This window comes from Pteropus alecto, unplaced genomic scaffold, assembly GCF_000325575.1.
Source record: "Pteropus alecto unplaced genomic scaffold, ASM32557v1 scaffold338, whole genome shotgun sequence".
NCBI classification, from domain to species: Eukaryota; Metazoa; Chordata; class Mammalia; order Chiroptera; family Pteropodidae; genus Pteropus; species Pteropus alecto.
Window position 1 is genome coordinate 12,056 of NW_006441995.1, and position 14,894 is coordinate 26,949.

A 14,894-nucleotide genomic window follows, 5' to 3' on the forward strand; every position below is an offset into this window, starting at 1 on the left:
TAAAATCTAAGAAGAGACAGAAGAGAAAAATTAATTAAGCACTTACAGCTTATCATCTAGGGAAGGAAGGTCTAAACACTACTGTTCAGTATGGAAGCCATTAGCCATATGAGGCTAATGAGCACTTGAAATGTGGATAGTGTGAATTGTAAAATACACATCAGATTTAATAAAAGCAAATGTGAAACGAATTAATAATTTTTATATTGTTTACAGTTGAAATACTTTGGATATATTGGGTTAAATAAAACCTATTATTAAAATTAGTACGATGTTTCTTTTTATTTTTTAGTGTGGCTTCTAGAATAGTAACAATTACATTACGGGGCTTGCATTTGTGGCTCATGTTGTATTTCTGTTAGACAACACTAGTCCACAGAATAAGAAGATATGATATCCGATGTTGAAATAAGTTCATTCTGCTGAACTAGGGTCACATCACGCCCATGATCTTGAAGCATCTGAGATACCCTGTCCCTCAGTAAATAATGGCTTCCCCCTAGGAACAAGTTCAGTTTTGTGAGGTCCATGGAGAGAAAAGCCAGGGTGGATTGGGAAACAAGGAAGCCTCATCCAGGTAAGCTTCGGAATACCCCTGGCTAGATGGTGAGCAAAAGGAAAGCTTCGTCCCTCTCTTCCTTTCCTATTCTAGCAACTCTGCCCTGAATTCTCAGAGTCCTCATTCAAGTTAATTGCTGGCTCTCTGAGCCCTCATCTGTAGCAGCCCCCCTCTACAGTTTCCCTGCCTGGTGACCCACAGGATCCACGTCAGTGAGATAAGCTTCGGGGGGCTTAGAGCTTAAGGTATTCCTCTCCCTGGGAAATAGCCTACATTATAATGTGTCACATACCTTAATTATGCTCTTTAAAAAAAACTGCACAAGGTGGTATGCATGTGGCTTCTCATAGCAGACAGTCTAATCAGGGTTATCCCTGGGGTCCACTTCTTTGGAAATTTTTGCTACCGTGAAACCAGAAAGTGTCTAGAAAGTGACTCCAGGAGGCAATCTTGGAGAGGAGATGGAACTAACCCCCCTAACACTAGAAAGATCCTTTAAGTGTGAATATTTTTGCAGGAGGTACTTATTTTGAGCCTGAACTTGGCTCCACTTAGAAGTCAGGCACCTTGAGATACCTGTAGCTTGCGTCAAGACCCCTGGGGTGGGGATGAGAGGGTCTTGATTTGCTTTAAAGAATAAGATCTACAGAGACTTGATCGTAGGACTGTGGCTTAGGCAAACTGGGCGTTCTTTCTACCTTGCTCTCAGCTTCCTAGAAGCCCGGGTGCTTTCCCTAGGCGCAGCTTTCTGCAACCACGACCTGACAGCTCGGAGAGAGGAGGGGTCCTCTCTGCCCCGCAGGGAAGGAGCGCCTCTCATGTGCTGGCTCCGTGGCTGCTCCGAACACTCACCAACCAAGGACAAGGTCAGGAGTTTGGCACCTTTCGGGAGCAGTGGCCAGGACAGCAGGAAGACCAGAAGCAGCGCGGGCTGCCCAGCCACCCTCACTCGCGCTATGTTCCGCAGAGGGAGACGTGCGGCGCGCCCTGCACCGCGGGCCCGGACCTCTTACTCCTTTGGCCCAGCATAGCAATAGCTGCTGCAAACTCCTAACTAGCCAAGCACGGTGCCTGCCCCTGCCGGATCAGAGCAAGTTGTCTGGCCTGGCTTCTTTACCCCCTCCCTTTCTCGGCCCTATGGATTCCTGTTCTGCTAACCTGTCACCTTGGTCCTGCCAAGAAATCCAGGGCTGGAGTCTCTAAGGAAATCACATCGATGACATGCCCCGCCTTGAAGTGGGCATGTGACACTCTGAGCAGCGCTGGCCCGGAATACTAATTTTGGATAGGTCTGCCTTCGGAATTCCCATTTCCCCTTTTCTGGATTTTTCTCTCCACATTCGACTGCCCCATCGCCTTTCTAAATAATTCTAATAGTCACGCATACCTAAATCTACAACACACCTCATCCCTCCTTCCAGGGAAGAGACCTAGAGGTGGTGAGGTTTAAAAGGCATCACAAGGCTTCTCCCATTTAGTAGCCTAGTGAACACATCCATACCTATTACATGTAATCCAGTAGCACAGATCACTGCTGGATGATGATGGTAAATTCACCCATTTATTTACTGATTCAACACAAATTTATTGAGCACCTATTATGGGGTCAGGCATGGATAGTTCCACAAACATAACAAAAATCATTCCTCATGGAGCTTAAGTTTGAGTGAGAGATGAGCATTAGCATATATAGTATGTTAGGTAGTGCTAAATTCTAAGGAGAAAAAATTAAGCCAGGACAGGTGGCATCTCTGAGAAATGACTTCCAGATAAGGAAGAGGGTGAGCTTATCAAGCGGATGTTTGATATTTCTTAACGAGTATCTGCTGTGGGGCAGCATTATTCTTGGTGTTTTAAAGTTCATTACTTAATTACAATCTCACAGCTACCCTGAGGAATATTGTATTATAAGCCATTCTCCTAACTCCCCTCCCTCCACCTCCCCCACTTTTAACAAATATGAGTCTGAGATTCAGGTTTTCTGGGTGGTGTCTGACTTAACTAGGATTTAGGGTTCCCAAACAGCATATTAAGAGAATGCACTTTCTCAACAATTCTAATTTGTGTGTCTTTGGATCTTCCACATACATAACTATGTTATAATATATAAGAGCCTGTTTCCTTCTTTTTTCATCCTTAGGCCTTTTCTCTTGTCTTATGATTATAGAACATACAACACTGAATAGAAGTGGTGATGGAGGGCATCTTGCCTTGTTCTGGAGGTAAAGCTTGTACCATAAAGGATGATATTTGCAGTAGTTTTGGGTTCTTGTTTATATATGCACATGTCTACATATACTTATCCTTTATCAGAAAAACATGCTTGTTGTTAAAAAATAAACTTTTAAAAAATATAAACTAATGTTGAATTTTATCAAAATTTTTTTTGCATCAATTTGAGATGATCACATGATTTTACTTTTTTCAACTATTAGATTTACAGAAATTGATTTTTTTGGAAACCCTTTACATCTTGAAACATAAAAATTCAGAAAGTGCGTTAAATATAAATGTATAGTTAATAAGAAACATGCTTGTTAAAAACACCTGATTGAAGAAACAAAGCACTGACCTTACGAACCCAAAGCCTCTGAGTGCTACCACTGAATGTCCATCCCCATCTGACTTAAATGGTACTGTAAGTCTCACATGGCTTTCTGTTTAGTTTTACCAACTGCGTATGCATTTTAAAACAATAAAGTTTAGTTTGGGCTGTATTTGTTCTTGTTTTGAACTGACTGGATTTTCAAAAATCTTTCCATCCTTCCTCTACTTGAAACTATACCCCATTTCTGTTCTTTTAATGATTACCAAATTAGACAAAGTCTAGCTTAAGCAGTAATTTATTCCCCTTCGATGTTACCATGACCTTTGAGCACTACAATGTAGTCTCCTCTACTCCCAACTTATATGGTAAGTTATGTAATTTAATTCTCTATGTATTTTAACTTATGAAACAAAATATACGTATAACAAAGCACACACAAAAGCACGTACAACTCAGCAATGCATTACAAAGTGAACATCTGTAAACCACCACCTGAGAAAGAAAACACAGGTAGCAATCCAGAAGCTTCTCTTGTGCTTCATCCTGATCACTTTCCCTTCCTCCTCCTCAAAGGTAAGCAATAGCTTGACATGTAATCTCTTCCTTGATTTTTTAAAATAGGTTTACTACAGTGCATTCATTTTCTTAACTCTACAATTCAGTTTTGCTTGTTTTTGAACTTTATATAACTGGAATCACACTATATTATTTTTTTATTATACATGTTTTATCCATATTGTTGCATAGCTGTAATTAGTTCATTTTCATTTAGTCATTCATGTATTTATCTACCATGTTTGATAAGTAAATCCATTCTGTTAAACTGTTTCAGTTGAGGCTATTATGAATGATGCTATGAACATTTTTGTACATCTCTTGCTGCACATATACATACATTTGTGTGATATATATACCCATCGCCAAGTCCAAGTTCCCCTTGTTTTCATCTATGTTACCTTCTCAGAGTATTCTATTTCTTGTGTTCAAGTTTTAGATTTATGATCCATTTTGAGTTCATTTTTTGTGAAAGGTATAGTCTGTGTATAGGCTTATTCTTTTGTATGTGGTTGTCCAGTTGTTCCAACATCATTTATTGAAGACTTTTTTCTCCATTAAATTGCCTTTATTCCTTTGTTAAAGATCAATTGACTATATTTATATTGGTCTATTTCTGGGCTCTCTTCTGTTCCACTGATCTATTTGTCTATTCTTCCACCAGTCCTACTATGTCTTGATTACTGTAGCTTTATAGTAAGTCTTGAAGTTGGGTAGTGTCAGTCCTCTGACTTTATTCTTCTCCTTCAACATTGTGTTGGCTCTTCTGGGTCTTTTGCCTCTCCGTGTAAACTTCAGAATCGTTTTGTTAATATCCACAAAATAACTTACTGGGTTACAATGAATCTATAGATCAAAGTGGGAAGAACTGAGCAAAATGAAATCAAATATATTGGTCTTAAGTGCAAAAGTAAAAACAAACAAAAAACACAAAAAAAGGAAAAGAAAATTAACAGAACCCAAAATGTCAAGGCAGTTGTGAAGAGAACTTAGAGGGTTAATCTTTAAAACTATAAATCAAAGGTTGTTTTTGCTGATAGATAACTGGCAAGAAATAAGTACTTTTCTGCTGAATTTTCATACGAAAGCAGTTGCAAAACAAAATCTGATTAAAATAGAAAAAAAAAGTCTAGCATTCACGAGAAGGGATGTTGAGAAACACAATGCTCAAATGCTTATGTGTTGTTAAAGAAATAGTGCTATCTTATGCATTCAAGCTCTGTTAAATGCTCTTGGAAACTGGAGAAATGATTGTGAACCAGTTGCCAATGTGTGGAGCATGGAACGTATGCACAGGAATTTGGGATGTCAGAGTAGCAACACATCTTCGGGCATGCTTGAAGTTTAGATCCGACTGGGGAATATATGGTTCCCCTGAAACTCTTTGGTCTGTTCCCACTGGGGCCTTATGAGACACAAAATATGTTCATGTCCTTCCCTGGGGAACCTGGCCTGCTGTGTGATCCCCCGCCCACTCCCCGTTGGTGGCCCCTATCAGATGGACCCGCGGCCACTGCCAAAACCACTCGGTAGGGGCTGAGCAGGAGGTAGCAATGGGACCTGCTTGAGGAAGCAACTGTGTGTCAACAAAAGCAGAAATCGCTTAAAATATTAAAGTGGTTGAGAAAATACACATTCAGGATCTAAAAACTGACATCTTGACAATATTGAGTCTTCCTATCTGTGAACATGGACTCTCTCTCCATTTATTTAGCTCTTTGATTTCTTTCATCAGCATTTTGTGGTTGTCCTCATATAGATCTTGTATTTTTTTTGTTAAATTTATACCTCAGTTTTTCATTTTGGGGGGGTGTTAATGTAAATGGTATTGTGTTTTTAATTTCGAATTCCACTTGTCCACTGCTAGTATATGGGAAAATGATTGACTTTTGCATATTAATCTTGTATCTTACAAACTTGCTATAATCGCTTATTAATTTTAGGAATTTTTTCGGCGATTCTTTGGATTTTCTACATTAACAATTATGTCATGTGCAAACAAAGACAGTTTTATTCTTCCTTCCAAATCTTATACTTATACTTCCTTTTCTTGTCTATGGCATCAGCTAGGACTAATATAAATGGTGTTGTTTTTTATTTTGAATTTCAGTTGTTCTTTTGGAACAGTTGAATATAGGAAAGCAACTCTCTGTTTTCTTGGTCAGCCTGGCTAAAGTTTCATCAATTTTATTGATTTTTTCAAACATCCAGCTTTTGGTTTTGTTGATTTTCCTTATTGTTTTCCTGTTTGCAATTTCAGTGATTTCTGCTCTAATTTTTATAGCAATTGCTTATTTTAACTAAAACATAAGATCAATAGGGAACCTAAAGCTCATGTATTTAATTATCTTAAAGCATTTCTTTTATGTTATCTGTTAATAAATTTATAAGGAACAAAGAATGAGTTTAAGTTTAAACTCAAAGATGTATGACATAAATTGCATAAATAATGAGCAAAATTCTTAGTAACTTGTAGAAATGTACTTTATTTCATGCAAAGCTACATAATGTTCTATATTTTAATAGCTAATCAAATAAACATTTCAAAAAAAATTCATTACATCACAATAAATTAAAATACTACAGAGCAATTGCAAGCCCATGAGTTTGTCAAAACCAAAATTGAGAGAACACTATCGATAGCTAAGGCCAAAGATGCTAATTTACTTATAGGTGGCACTTTGCAGCTTTTTCCAAATACATATTTGAAAATGTTGTGAGAATCTGCAAAAACTGTTAAATCCACAACCCACTGACCAGATAAAAAAACACTTGTCATTACATATCAGAGAATAATGGCTGATTAAAGATAAATTGGCATCATGCACCAAAAATGAACATAATGAGCATTTTGAAAAATTATGATCGGATATGCATTTGAAAAGATTTATCTTCTATTTCACCCAATCTACTGAAATAGATCAATAGCACATACTTTATTAATGCAACACAGTAATTAGCCTTTTGGTATACTTTGCTTGGATACTGGTACATATAAAAAGATACCGAAGAGATGTAGGAATATTTCAAATTCACACTGGACTACTGAACTTTAAAATATTGCTCTAAGAAAATATTACTTAAAAGCAATACAATTAATTACTTACAAAAACATTGTATAAAAATTAAATACCAGGAAATTACAACATCAATATTAGAGCTTTTTCAATGCTATAATTTATAAATATATATTAGATTACAGTCATTTAAAAGACAGGCCCACAGATTCTCTACCTTCTAAAATGAGAAAAATCCTTCAAGCTGTTTTCAAAATATGGACAAAAACAAATCCATTGGATCACTTTTAAAAAATAAATAGTCTCTCCCCTACAACTTGGTGTACTAAATAGGGAAGATGTCAGCCAGCATTCTTTTGAGAAATACAGCTCTAAGTGACTAGGTTGATCAAATTTATGTCAATATTATCAACTCGAATGGTTTTGTATAGTCAGATGTAATTTGCTTTTGTTTCTACTCATACATTTTTATACAACATTAAAGAAGTGGACTTCTTTCTATTTGTATTTTTTTTTTCACATTAAACTTGTACGATTCTTAAAAAAAAAATTCATTTTACTGTCTATAAATTATGACTTTACGCTACATATATCTGCCATAGTAAACCACTCTTTTTTCTGTACTAAGTACAGTAAAAATCTCTTCTTGTAAAAATAACTTGGGATCATAAAAGAAAAGATTTTCAGGGGAAAAAGTTAATTCTCCCCAGGGAGTGGGTTAAAAACAAATGTCCTTTAAGATATCAACAAGAAGAGAAACATGCCAATATTCTTGCTTATTAACAAACTTAAATTACAAGAAGGCTTCCATCAACCTCAATGGACAAAATTTTAAAAATGAGAGTAAAACTTTCAAACACCAGGCTAAGCATGAAAGGAATTAGAAGTGAGGGCATGTGATCATTGCAGTGGGATTGGAGATAGGGCAAGGCTACTGGCTGCTCTGCTAGGAGAGATGGCTCACAGGGCCAGGTCCCTAGGAAGTGGGACAGGGAACAACACTGCCTGGTCTTCCAGGTCTCTAAGCAAGAAAAAGTCACTGAGCTGGAAAGAAGTACTCTACACAATGGGCCTTCCTATAACCCTCTTATTGTTGTTCCAATCTCTCCTAATAAAAATTTTAACAATGTGTATATTATTTATGAATTCCTTTTCATAAAACAAGGTCTCAAGTTTCTTAATGTTTTGTTTTTTAACAATCACTACTTTTAGAAATCCATTTTTATGCCAAAACATTATAGACAGTAATTCATTTTACTGAAGGGCCCTCCTTGGCGACATAAAAGACAACACATTGAGCAGCAGTATACATCACATTTACATTCAAATGTTGTTTAGTTGTCTAGCAAAATCTGTTTTACTATAGGTGCAATACTGCTATTCAGGTAGTGGGATTTGTAGTCAGAACTAGTTCCTTTTAAGTGTGCTGATCATCAAAAACAATTGTGCACTCAAACCAAACAGAAGAAAAATCTGGAAACACGTTAAAAGTCATACTATAAAGACAGACTTCAGAAAGGAAGGAAGGTAGAAAGGAATGAGGAAGGGAAAAAGAAAAGAAGGAAAGATAAACCTCTAAATCCATTTGCTTCCTAACATTTAGAATTTAATGTTTAGAATTCAAGTATGTTAAAATTTTTCAGGGACATATTTTGCCTTTTATTGTAAATATATTTTATCCTTGTGATTTTTCAAGCATGGTCCACTCAAATCACAAGTGTAAAACTCACATTACTGAACAGTGTGAATTATAATTATGGAAAGTTTCTTTATTATTATTATTATTATTATTATTTATGCCTATAGCACCTGGTCTTTCTAGGTGGCCTCCCATCCAAGTACTAACCAGGACTGACCCTACTTAGCTTCTGAGATCAGACATCAGGCTTGTTCAGGGTGTCATGGCCATAGAACATGGACCATGGCTCCACTGGGGCACAAACCCAGAACCTTCTGAATGTAAAGCAGACATGCTAACCACTACACTATGGAACCACATATGGAAAGTTTATTTTTTTTACTTTAAAATGGTAATCAACACACCATCAAGAACATTCTCTGAATCTGCTGAAGGTATAAAAAAGTAAGGTTTGCTACTGTACATAAAAGAAATCCCTTTATTAATATGCTAAAATATACTTAAGAAAACATACATTGCCTTTCCCATTCACACTTAATTTCATTTGGGTATGCAAAAGGTATAAATTTAAGAACTGATAATTAATTAAACAGTAGAGTCCAAAAACAATTTTTTTTCTTTTTGAAGGTCTGGATTGTCAAATTCTCTGATCTGTTCTATATAAACAGAAACCTCTTGAATGTTCTGATTTAGCTATTACCACTCTTGTGAAACGAGGGCCTCTTGTGTGATGAAATTATTCCGAAACCTTGGTATTCATATGGTAAGAGAACAAATTCTAATAATTAGCTTATACCTTGTTTCCTATCTTAATGATTTTTACAAAAATGCTCTATTGATAACTGATTTTTGATGTAGTAACAAAAATTAATTAGTAACTTACAGGTGATTCATGAAAATAATAAATTATTAATTATTACTTTCTGCAATGGTTATTTTGAATTATTGGCTTACTGAATATCCTTACCTAACAATTACTTAGAAAAATAACTTAGAAATTTTAATTGGATATTTATTATTATGTAAGAAAAAGACAACAAAAGCTAACTGCCAGAAGTAACTCTTCAGGAAATGTACTTTGTATGTAAAATGTATTAATTTAGTAGTAATGTTTTACAGTAGATGTCATTACATTTTAATAAGCTTCTCAAAAAACTTTTGTTCTTACTACAGTTTTTTATACAAGATGGGTTAATAAATAGTAACTTAGTTCTCCAGCAACAAACTCTTAGTCTTCAAGGATTAAATCATTACCTTATGAACTCAAATTTATCCAGCCAGGTAACCTTCCTATATGATCATATATAAAATCCTGTAAGATAAATGCTCCTTAAAAAGTTGAATACTCTGCATCACTTAAACAACCAAAAATTTTTTGGAAGTAACTCAAAAGTCATAAAGGGAATCTACTGTTTGTGAAGTATAATGCTTTGATTATTTTAATCATAAAAAATTTAATAATAAAGGAAAGTAGTACATTCCTTTACACATTCCTATCAATTTATTTTAGGGGATTATAATTTATAAAAGTAACTTGATAATTTCTTCTCTTTTCCTACTTCTATTTCTACAACAGCACGTGAGTTTCATGACAAAACCTGATGAGAAACAACATCATACTTAAGGAAAATATTCCAAAGTACATCCAAAGACTAAATAATAAAACAATACTATTTTCACAGGACTTTTGATGAATTATTCCCAAAAGAGTTTTTGCTTTGGGGACGTGTAAGATTCTCTGTAATAATAAGAAATAGACCCCTTTGTGGGGTGATCGTTTTCCCATCTAACATCTTCAAATAACTCTGGGAAAAACAGTACAGCTAACAACCAATTTTATTCTCTTTTTAAACTTCAGTATATAAACATCAACTCAATACCCTCACAATAGCTTTGTGAGGTAGATCGGTAAGTAAATAGCAAGTATCTTCATTTCGTAAATGAAGAAACTGAGGCACTAAAAGGTTACTTGATTTATCCATGGTATTCGATGGTCAATTATGAAGTAACATGCAGTATTAAATTATCTTTGTTCTTGGCCTATTGCTCTCTAACCACACCTCATAATAAAAGACTGTCCGTGTGTGTGTGTGTGTGTGTGTGTGTGTGTGTGTGTGTGTGTTCTCAAATGGACACTCTATATGACCTTCGATTAAGAGTAAAATCTATCCATTGATAATTATTGTAAAGGGGATCTAATTTCAAAAATCATAAAAATTGATAATTAGGATAATACACTATTACTTTCAGTATCTGAACAGAACTGTGTCTTTAAAAAATTTACATGGTAACACTAAAGAGGACAATCAAAAATTTTATATTACAATTCAGGGAAAGACTACCTTCGAGAAACATATAATCATATTGTTAGGGTGAATATATAATTCATCTTCAAACTGAGATACTTACGAGTGAATACCAGTAAAAATTACACGCTCAAGTATAATCACCGTTGGGTGAATCCATGGATCTTCTAAGACTTGCAAACATTTCAGAGAGACATAAAAAACTCCCTGCAAGCATGTTTTGCTCAACTATATTCGCTGTGTAATAAAACACTTGTGATTTAAAATGTAATATCCTAACTCTGGCTTAAACACAAAACTTAAAAAAATCAATTTAAAATAATCAGCATGTTTAACTAACAAGTTATTACATGTTTCCATTCTAATATCCATGCATATGTCCATTTATTGCGCTTCGCTTTACTGTGCCCCACAGATGTGAATGCTTTTTACAAACTGAAGGCAAGACCCTTTACTAGCAAAAAGATTATGACTCACTTTATTGTGATACTCACTTTATTGCGGTGGCCTGGCACCAAACCCGCAATATCTTCAAGGTATGCCTGCAGTTTTCTGTTATCTACAAACCACAATTTAAGTGTTAGTAATAACAGTAAATCGATTCACTTTTTACCTTTGAATAACTAGATGTTCCTTTTTAAAAAGCAGACAGACACTTTTAAAAATTAGAGAATTTTGTGGGACTCTTTGGTTATTCAAAAAAAAACAAAACATGATTCACCATTAATGTTCAAGCTTCTCCTTAAATGGAAAGATCAACATTTAAATCAACATGCTAAACGATAAAGGTGAACATTTCTCTCTGAAATGAAAATCTTTACAAAGCAATATCAAAAGCATAAACCAATTTCCAGTTACTACCAAAGACTGAAAGAATAATACATCACCTGATTATCGCACACATGCTAAAGATATTAACACTATCGGTTGAAGTATCTTAATTGTACATGTGAAAACCTCACTAATATGCATATAGAGTTGAAAAAGCTTTCTACATTTAGCTTTATCTGGTAAGTAAACCTTGTTTTAAGACATGGGTTTTGTAACTATGGTTAATAATTGAGGTCTTCAATTTTGGGGGACATATAGGATAAACATATTCCTTAGAAAGAGCAAAAATGTAAATCAAAATAGTAAAACCAAAATAATAAAATCAAAATAATATTATTTAGTTTGACTTATGGCTTCCTTGGACCCTTAAAACAATTTTCCTGAAAAAAAATCTGAAACAAAGTGAACTATGTCTTCTCAACATACATACTGATCTTTACCATGAATTAAATCCTTCCACTGTAACTGTACTTCTAAGGCAGACACTTCAGGAATGGTAGGTAATAAATCCTAATAGAAAAGATAAGATTCTATTCAATGAATAATAAGCCATTATTACTAAGATGTGATTAATTTTCAGTGTCTTTTTTATCCTGACACTTCACTGAGAGTACAGTGTAAATTCCAGGATATACAGCTGTTCATAAAGACTGAACTGATGTGCTGATTTTGGTTAGTTATTCCATAAATTCTTTCAGAGTTTATACATCATCAAATATTCTGCTGCGAGACATTGAGAGGTATCGTCCACCAGGCTGATACCTGAAAGGTGGATAAAGAAATGATCTGAGGCATCAAAAATAATAAAGGAAGAGAGAAAAACAAGGACACATTAAAAGGAAGTGGCTACATTATTTGTAAGCACTGTCAGAACTATTCAGTAGCTGAAAGCAGAAATTTCTTCTCCAAGGACATTTTCCCAAAGGGATTAACTTTAATTATAAATCAACCAACAACTAACTGTTCAGAGCCTGGAATACATGTATGACAAGGCAAGAGAAGTAAAAGGGATGGAGAGATGGAAAACACATCATGGAACTTAAAAGGTTTAACAACCACTCTTGATTGTTGAATACAAAGAGACTATTCTATTTTGTTGTTGTTGTTATTTAAAGGCAATACTATAGCAAATATCTTCATGCAGATGACATTTTGCTTTTGTTTAATTAAGTCTACATAGCATAATGGCTAAAAGCACGGACTCTGTAGCCAGAATCCTGAGATGTGAATTTCCGATTTTGCCATTTACAAACTATGTGACTCCAGGTAAGTTATGGAGCCTCTCTGGATTCAAATTCAGTTGGATTTACAACCATAAAATACAGTATCATTGTTAAAGAGCTTAGAATAGTGTCTGACACCCAGTCATAGCTATGTGGCTACTGCTAAATATGATAAATTGCAAAAGTGAGAGTGTTAGAAAGAGACATTAAGATATGTACTATCAATTTCAATTCTTCTTGCTTATCATACCACTAGTAGTTTATTAAGATATGTTTCAATTCCCACCACTGGATGATAACATTTTAAAAACAGAAAAGCATTAGAAGGTATAAAAAGGTATCAAATGTTGCTTAACATGCTTTTTATTAGTAGTAAAGATGAACACTTTCCTTACATTTATTTGTTTCATCAAGTCAGTGTGTTATCAAAATTTCAGACGAATACCGGAGCCAAAATGACACAGCTGGAACTTACCTTCCTGATTCAGATTCAAGAGGATCATCAGTAAATGCTTCTGCATTAAAATCCAAAGGTTCTGCATCTTGTAGGAGTTCTATTCGGTCCCTTTCAGTCCTATTATTAGCTCTGGTATATTTGGATGCTGCTGCAAAGGAAGAAAAAACTATGTTAACAAAAAAATGTTAACTTTTCTATTGTCTTTATGGGTCCAAGTCTATGGATTTATAGAAGGAAAAGTCAAGATTATAAAGGATCTGAATTTTGATTGTGAAGACAATATTAAGAAAAGATAACTACGTAGTTCCTTAAAATCATATTAAAATGATAAATGTATAATAGAAAATAACAAAGAAAAGTTTTCTCTTGTACTAGTCCAAGCTCAGAGGCAGCTATAGCGCAAAAACTTAATTTGAATCAGAATTAATATTTAACTATGATATCATAACAGTGAAATTTTTCATAATAAAATCAAGTTTCAGTTGGTTTCATAGTGAATCCAGGGGCTGCTACATCTCGTTTCTTGGCTAGGATTTTCTTTAAGGTGTACTCAACTCTAGCTCTCTGACAAAGGTCTGAATCTTTTATCCGTCAGGCAGGAGTAATGTCCAACAGAAATAAAATGCAAGCCCTACGTTTCCTTTTAAATTTTCTAGTAACTACATTAAAAAAGTAAAAAGACATGGGTGAAATTAATTTTAATATATTTAATTTAACCCAATATATCCAAAATATTATCATTTCAACTTGGAACACCAGCCACACTGCAAATGCTCAGACACCACATGTGGCTAATAGTCACCATCCTGGTCAGCCCAGATCTAAAGCACTAACTCTCCCTTCCTCTCGTGGACGGGGTTTTCTTCATAAACAATCTAAATTTTTACAATGTGGTTCTGAGCAGTTCAATAGGTTCAAAACAACTTTATGATATAGTTCTTTTTGAAAACTCAAGGCAAACCAATTCCATCATATCTTACATTTTTCTCATCCGGGACTACATCCTTCACCTTTTATCTCATTCATTCAGCAAATATGGGTTGCCTACCACATGCCAGGTTCTAGCTAACTCACCATCCCAAGGCTTTGTGTGTCCTCTTCTCTTAAAATTCTACCACACTCCCAGATCTTCTCATTCTGTTAACTCCTTTTCCATGATAACCAAATTCCAAATCTTTTTATAAAATCCTCCATTTCCTGGTTTTAACTAATCTTTAGCTTTCTCCTATTTCTTCCACCCTAAATGTCATTCAAAGGCATCCTTTCTTCTTTATCTCCAGGGTCGCCACTCATTTCAGGCTGTCGTCATTTCTTGACTGCATTACCAAAACAGATACTCAACTGGTTTCTGTGTCTCACTTCTCTGGAAATCAGCTCTATATGGCTGTCAAAATCTTTCTAAATCAAAAACCTGTGCATGCTTCTTCCCAGTTTGAAATCTTATCTTTGGGATAAATTTTAAACATCTGAGCACAATAATATCTGTTTCCCAATTATACCTGTAGCCTCCTCTCTTCTCAGGCTCCTCATGCTTTAGGCTGTAATCATGGAGAAAAACTTGCATTTCCCCAAAGGTTATCTCATATCACTCATCCTGCCTTCTGCCTAAAACACTTTCACCTGCTAAGTACTATTTATTCCTAAATACTCAGTTAAGTATTTATCATGGAACTCCTTTTCCAATAAATTACTGCTTTTCCATCCCCTAAGTTGAGTTCTCTCAACATCAGGTGTGTACCCTTCTACTCTCTCAGCATTC

The 14,894-nt window shown here is 35.0% G+C and overlaps 1 protein-coding gene across 5 annotated transcripts in view; it reads right to left on the reverse strand.

The window, feature by feature from the left end:
• Positions 1–8,773: 8,773 nt before the first annotated feature.
• Positions 8,774–14,894, reverse strand: part of LMBRD2 (LMBR1 domain containing 2) — a 40,933-nt gene continuing 34,812 nt past the window's right edge. For 4 of the 5 annotated variants that reach the window (XM_006919483.3, XM_025052143.1, XM_025052145.1 and 1 more), the window contains 2 exons: positions 13,154–13,283; positions 11,676–12,217 (listed from right to left, as the gene is read on the reverse strand). In XM_006919483.3, coding sequence (XP_006919545.1) covers positions 12,157–12,217; positions 13,154–13,283 — 191 coding nt within the window. In that variant the 3' untranslated portion in view covers positions 11,676–12,156. Of the gene's footprint in view, positions 12,218–13,153; positions 13,284–14,894 lie in introns of all 5 variants that reach the window. The other variant, XM_025052146.1, reaches the window with a different exon arrangement.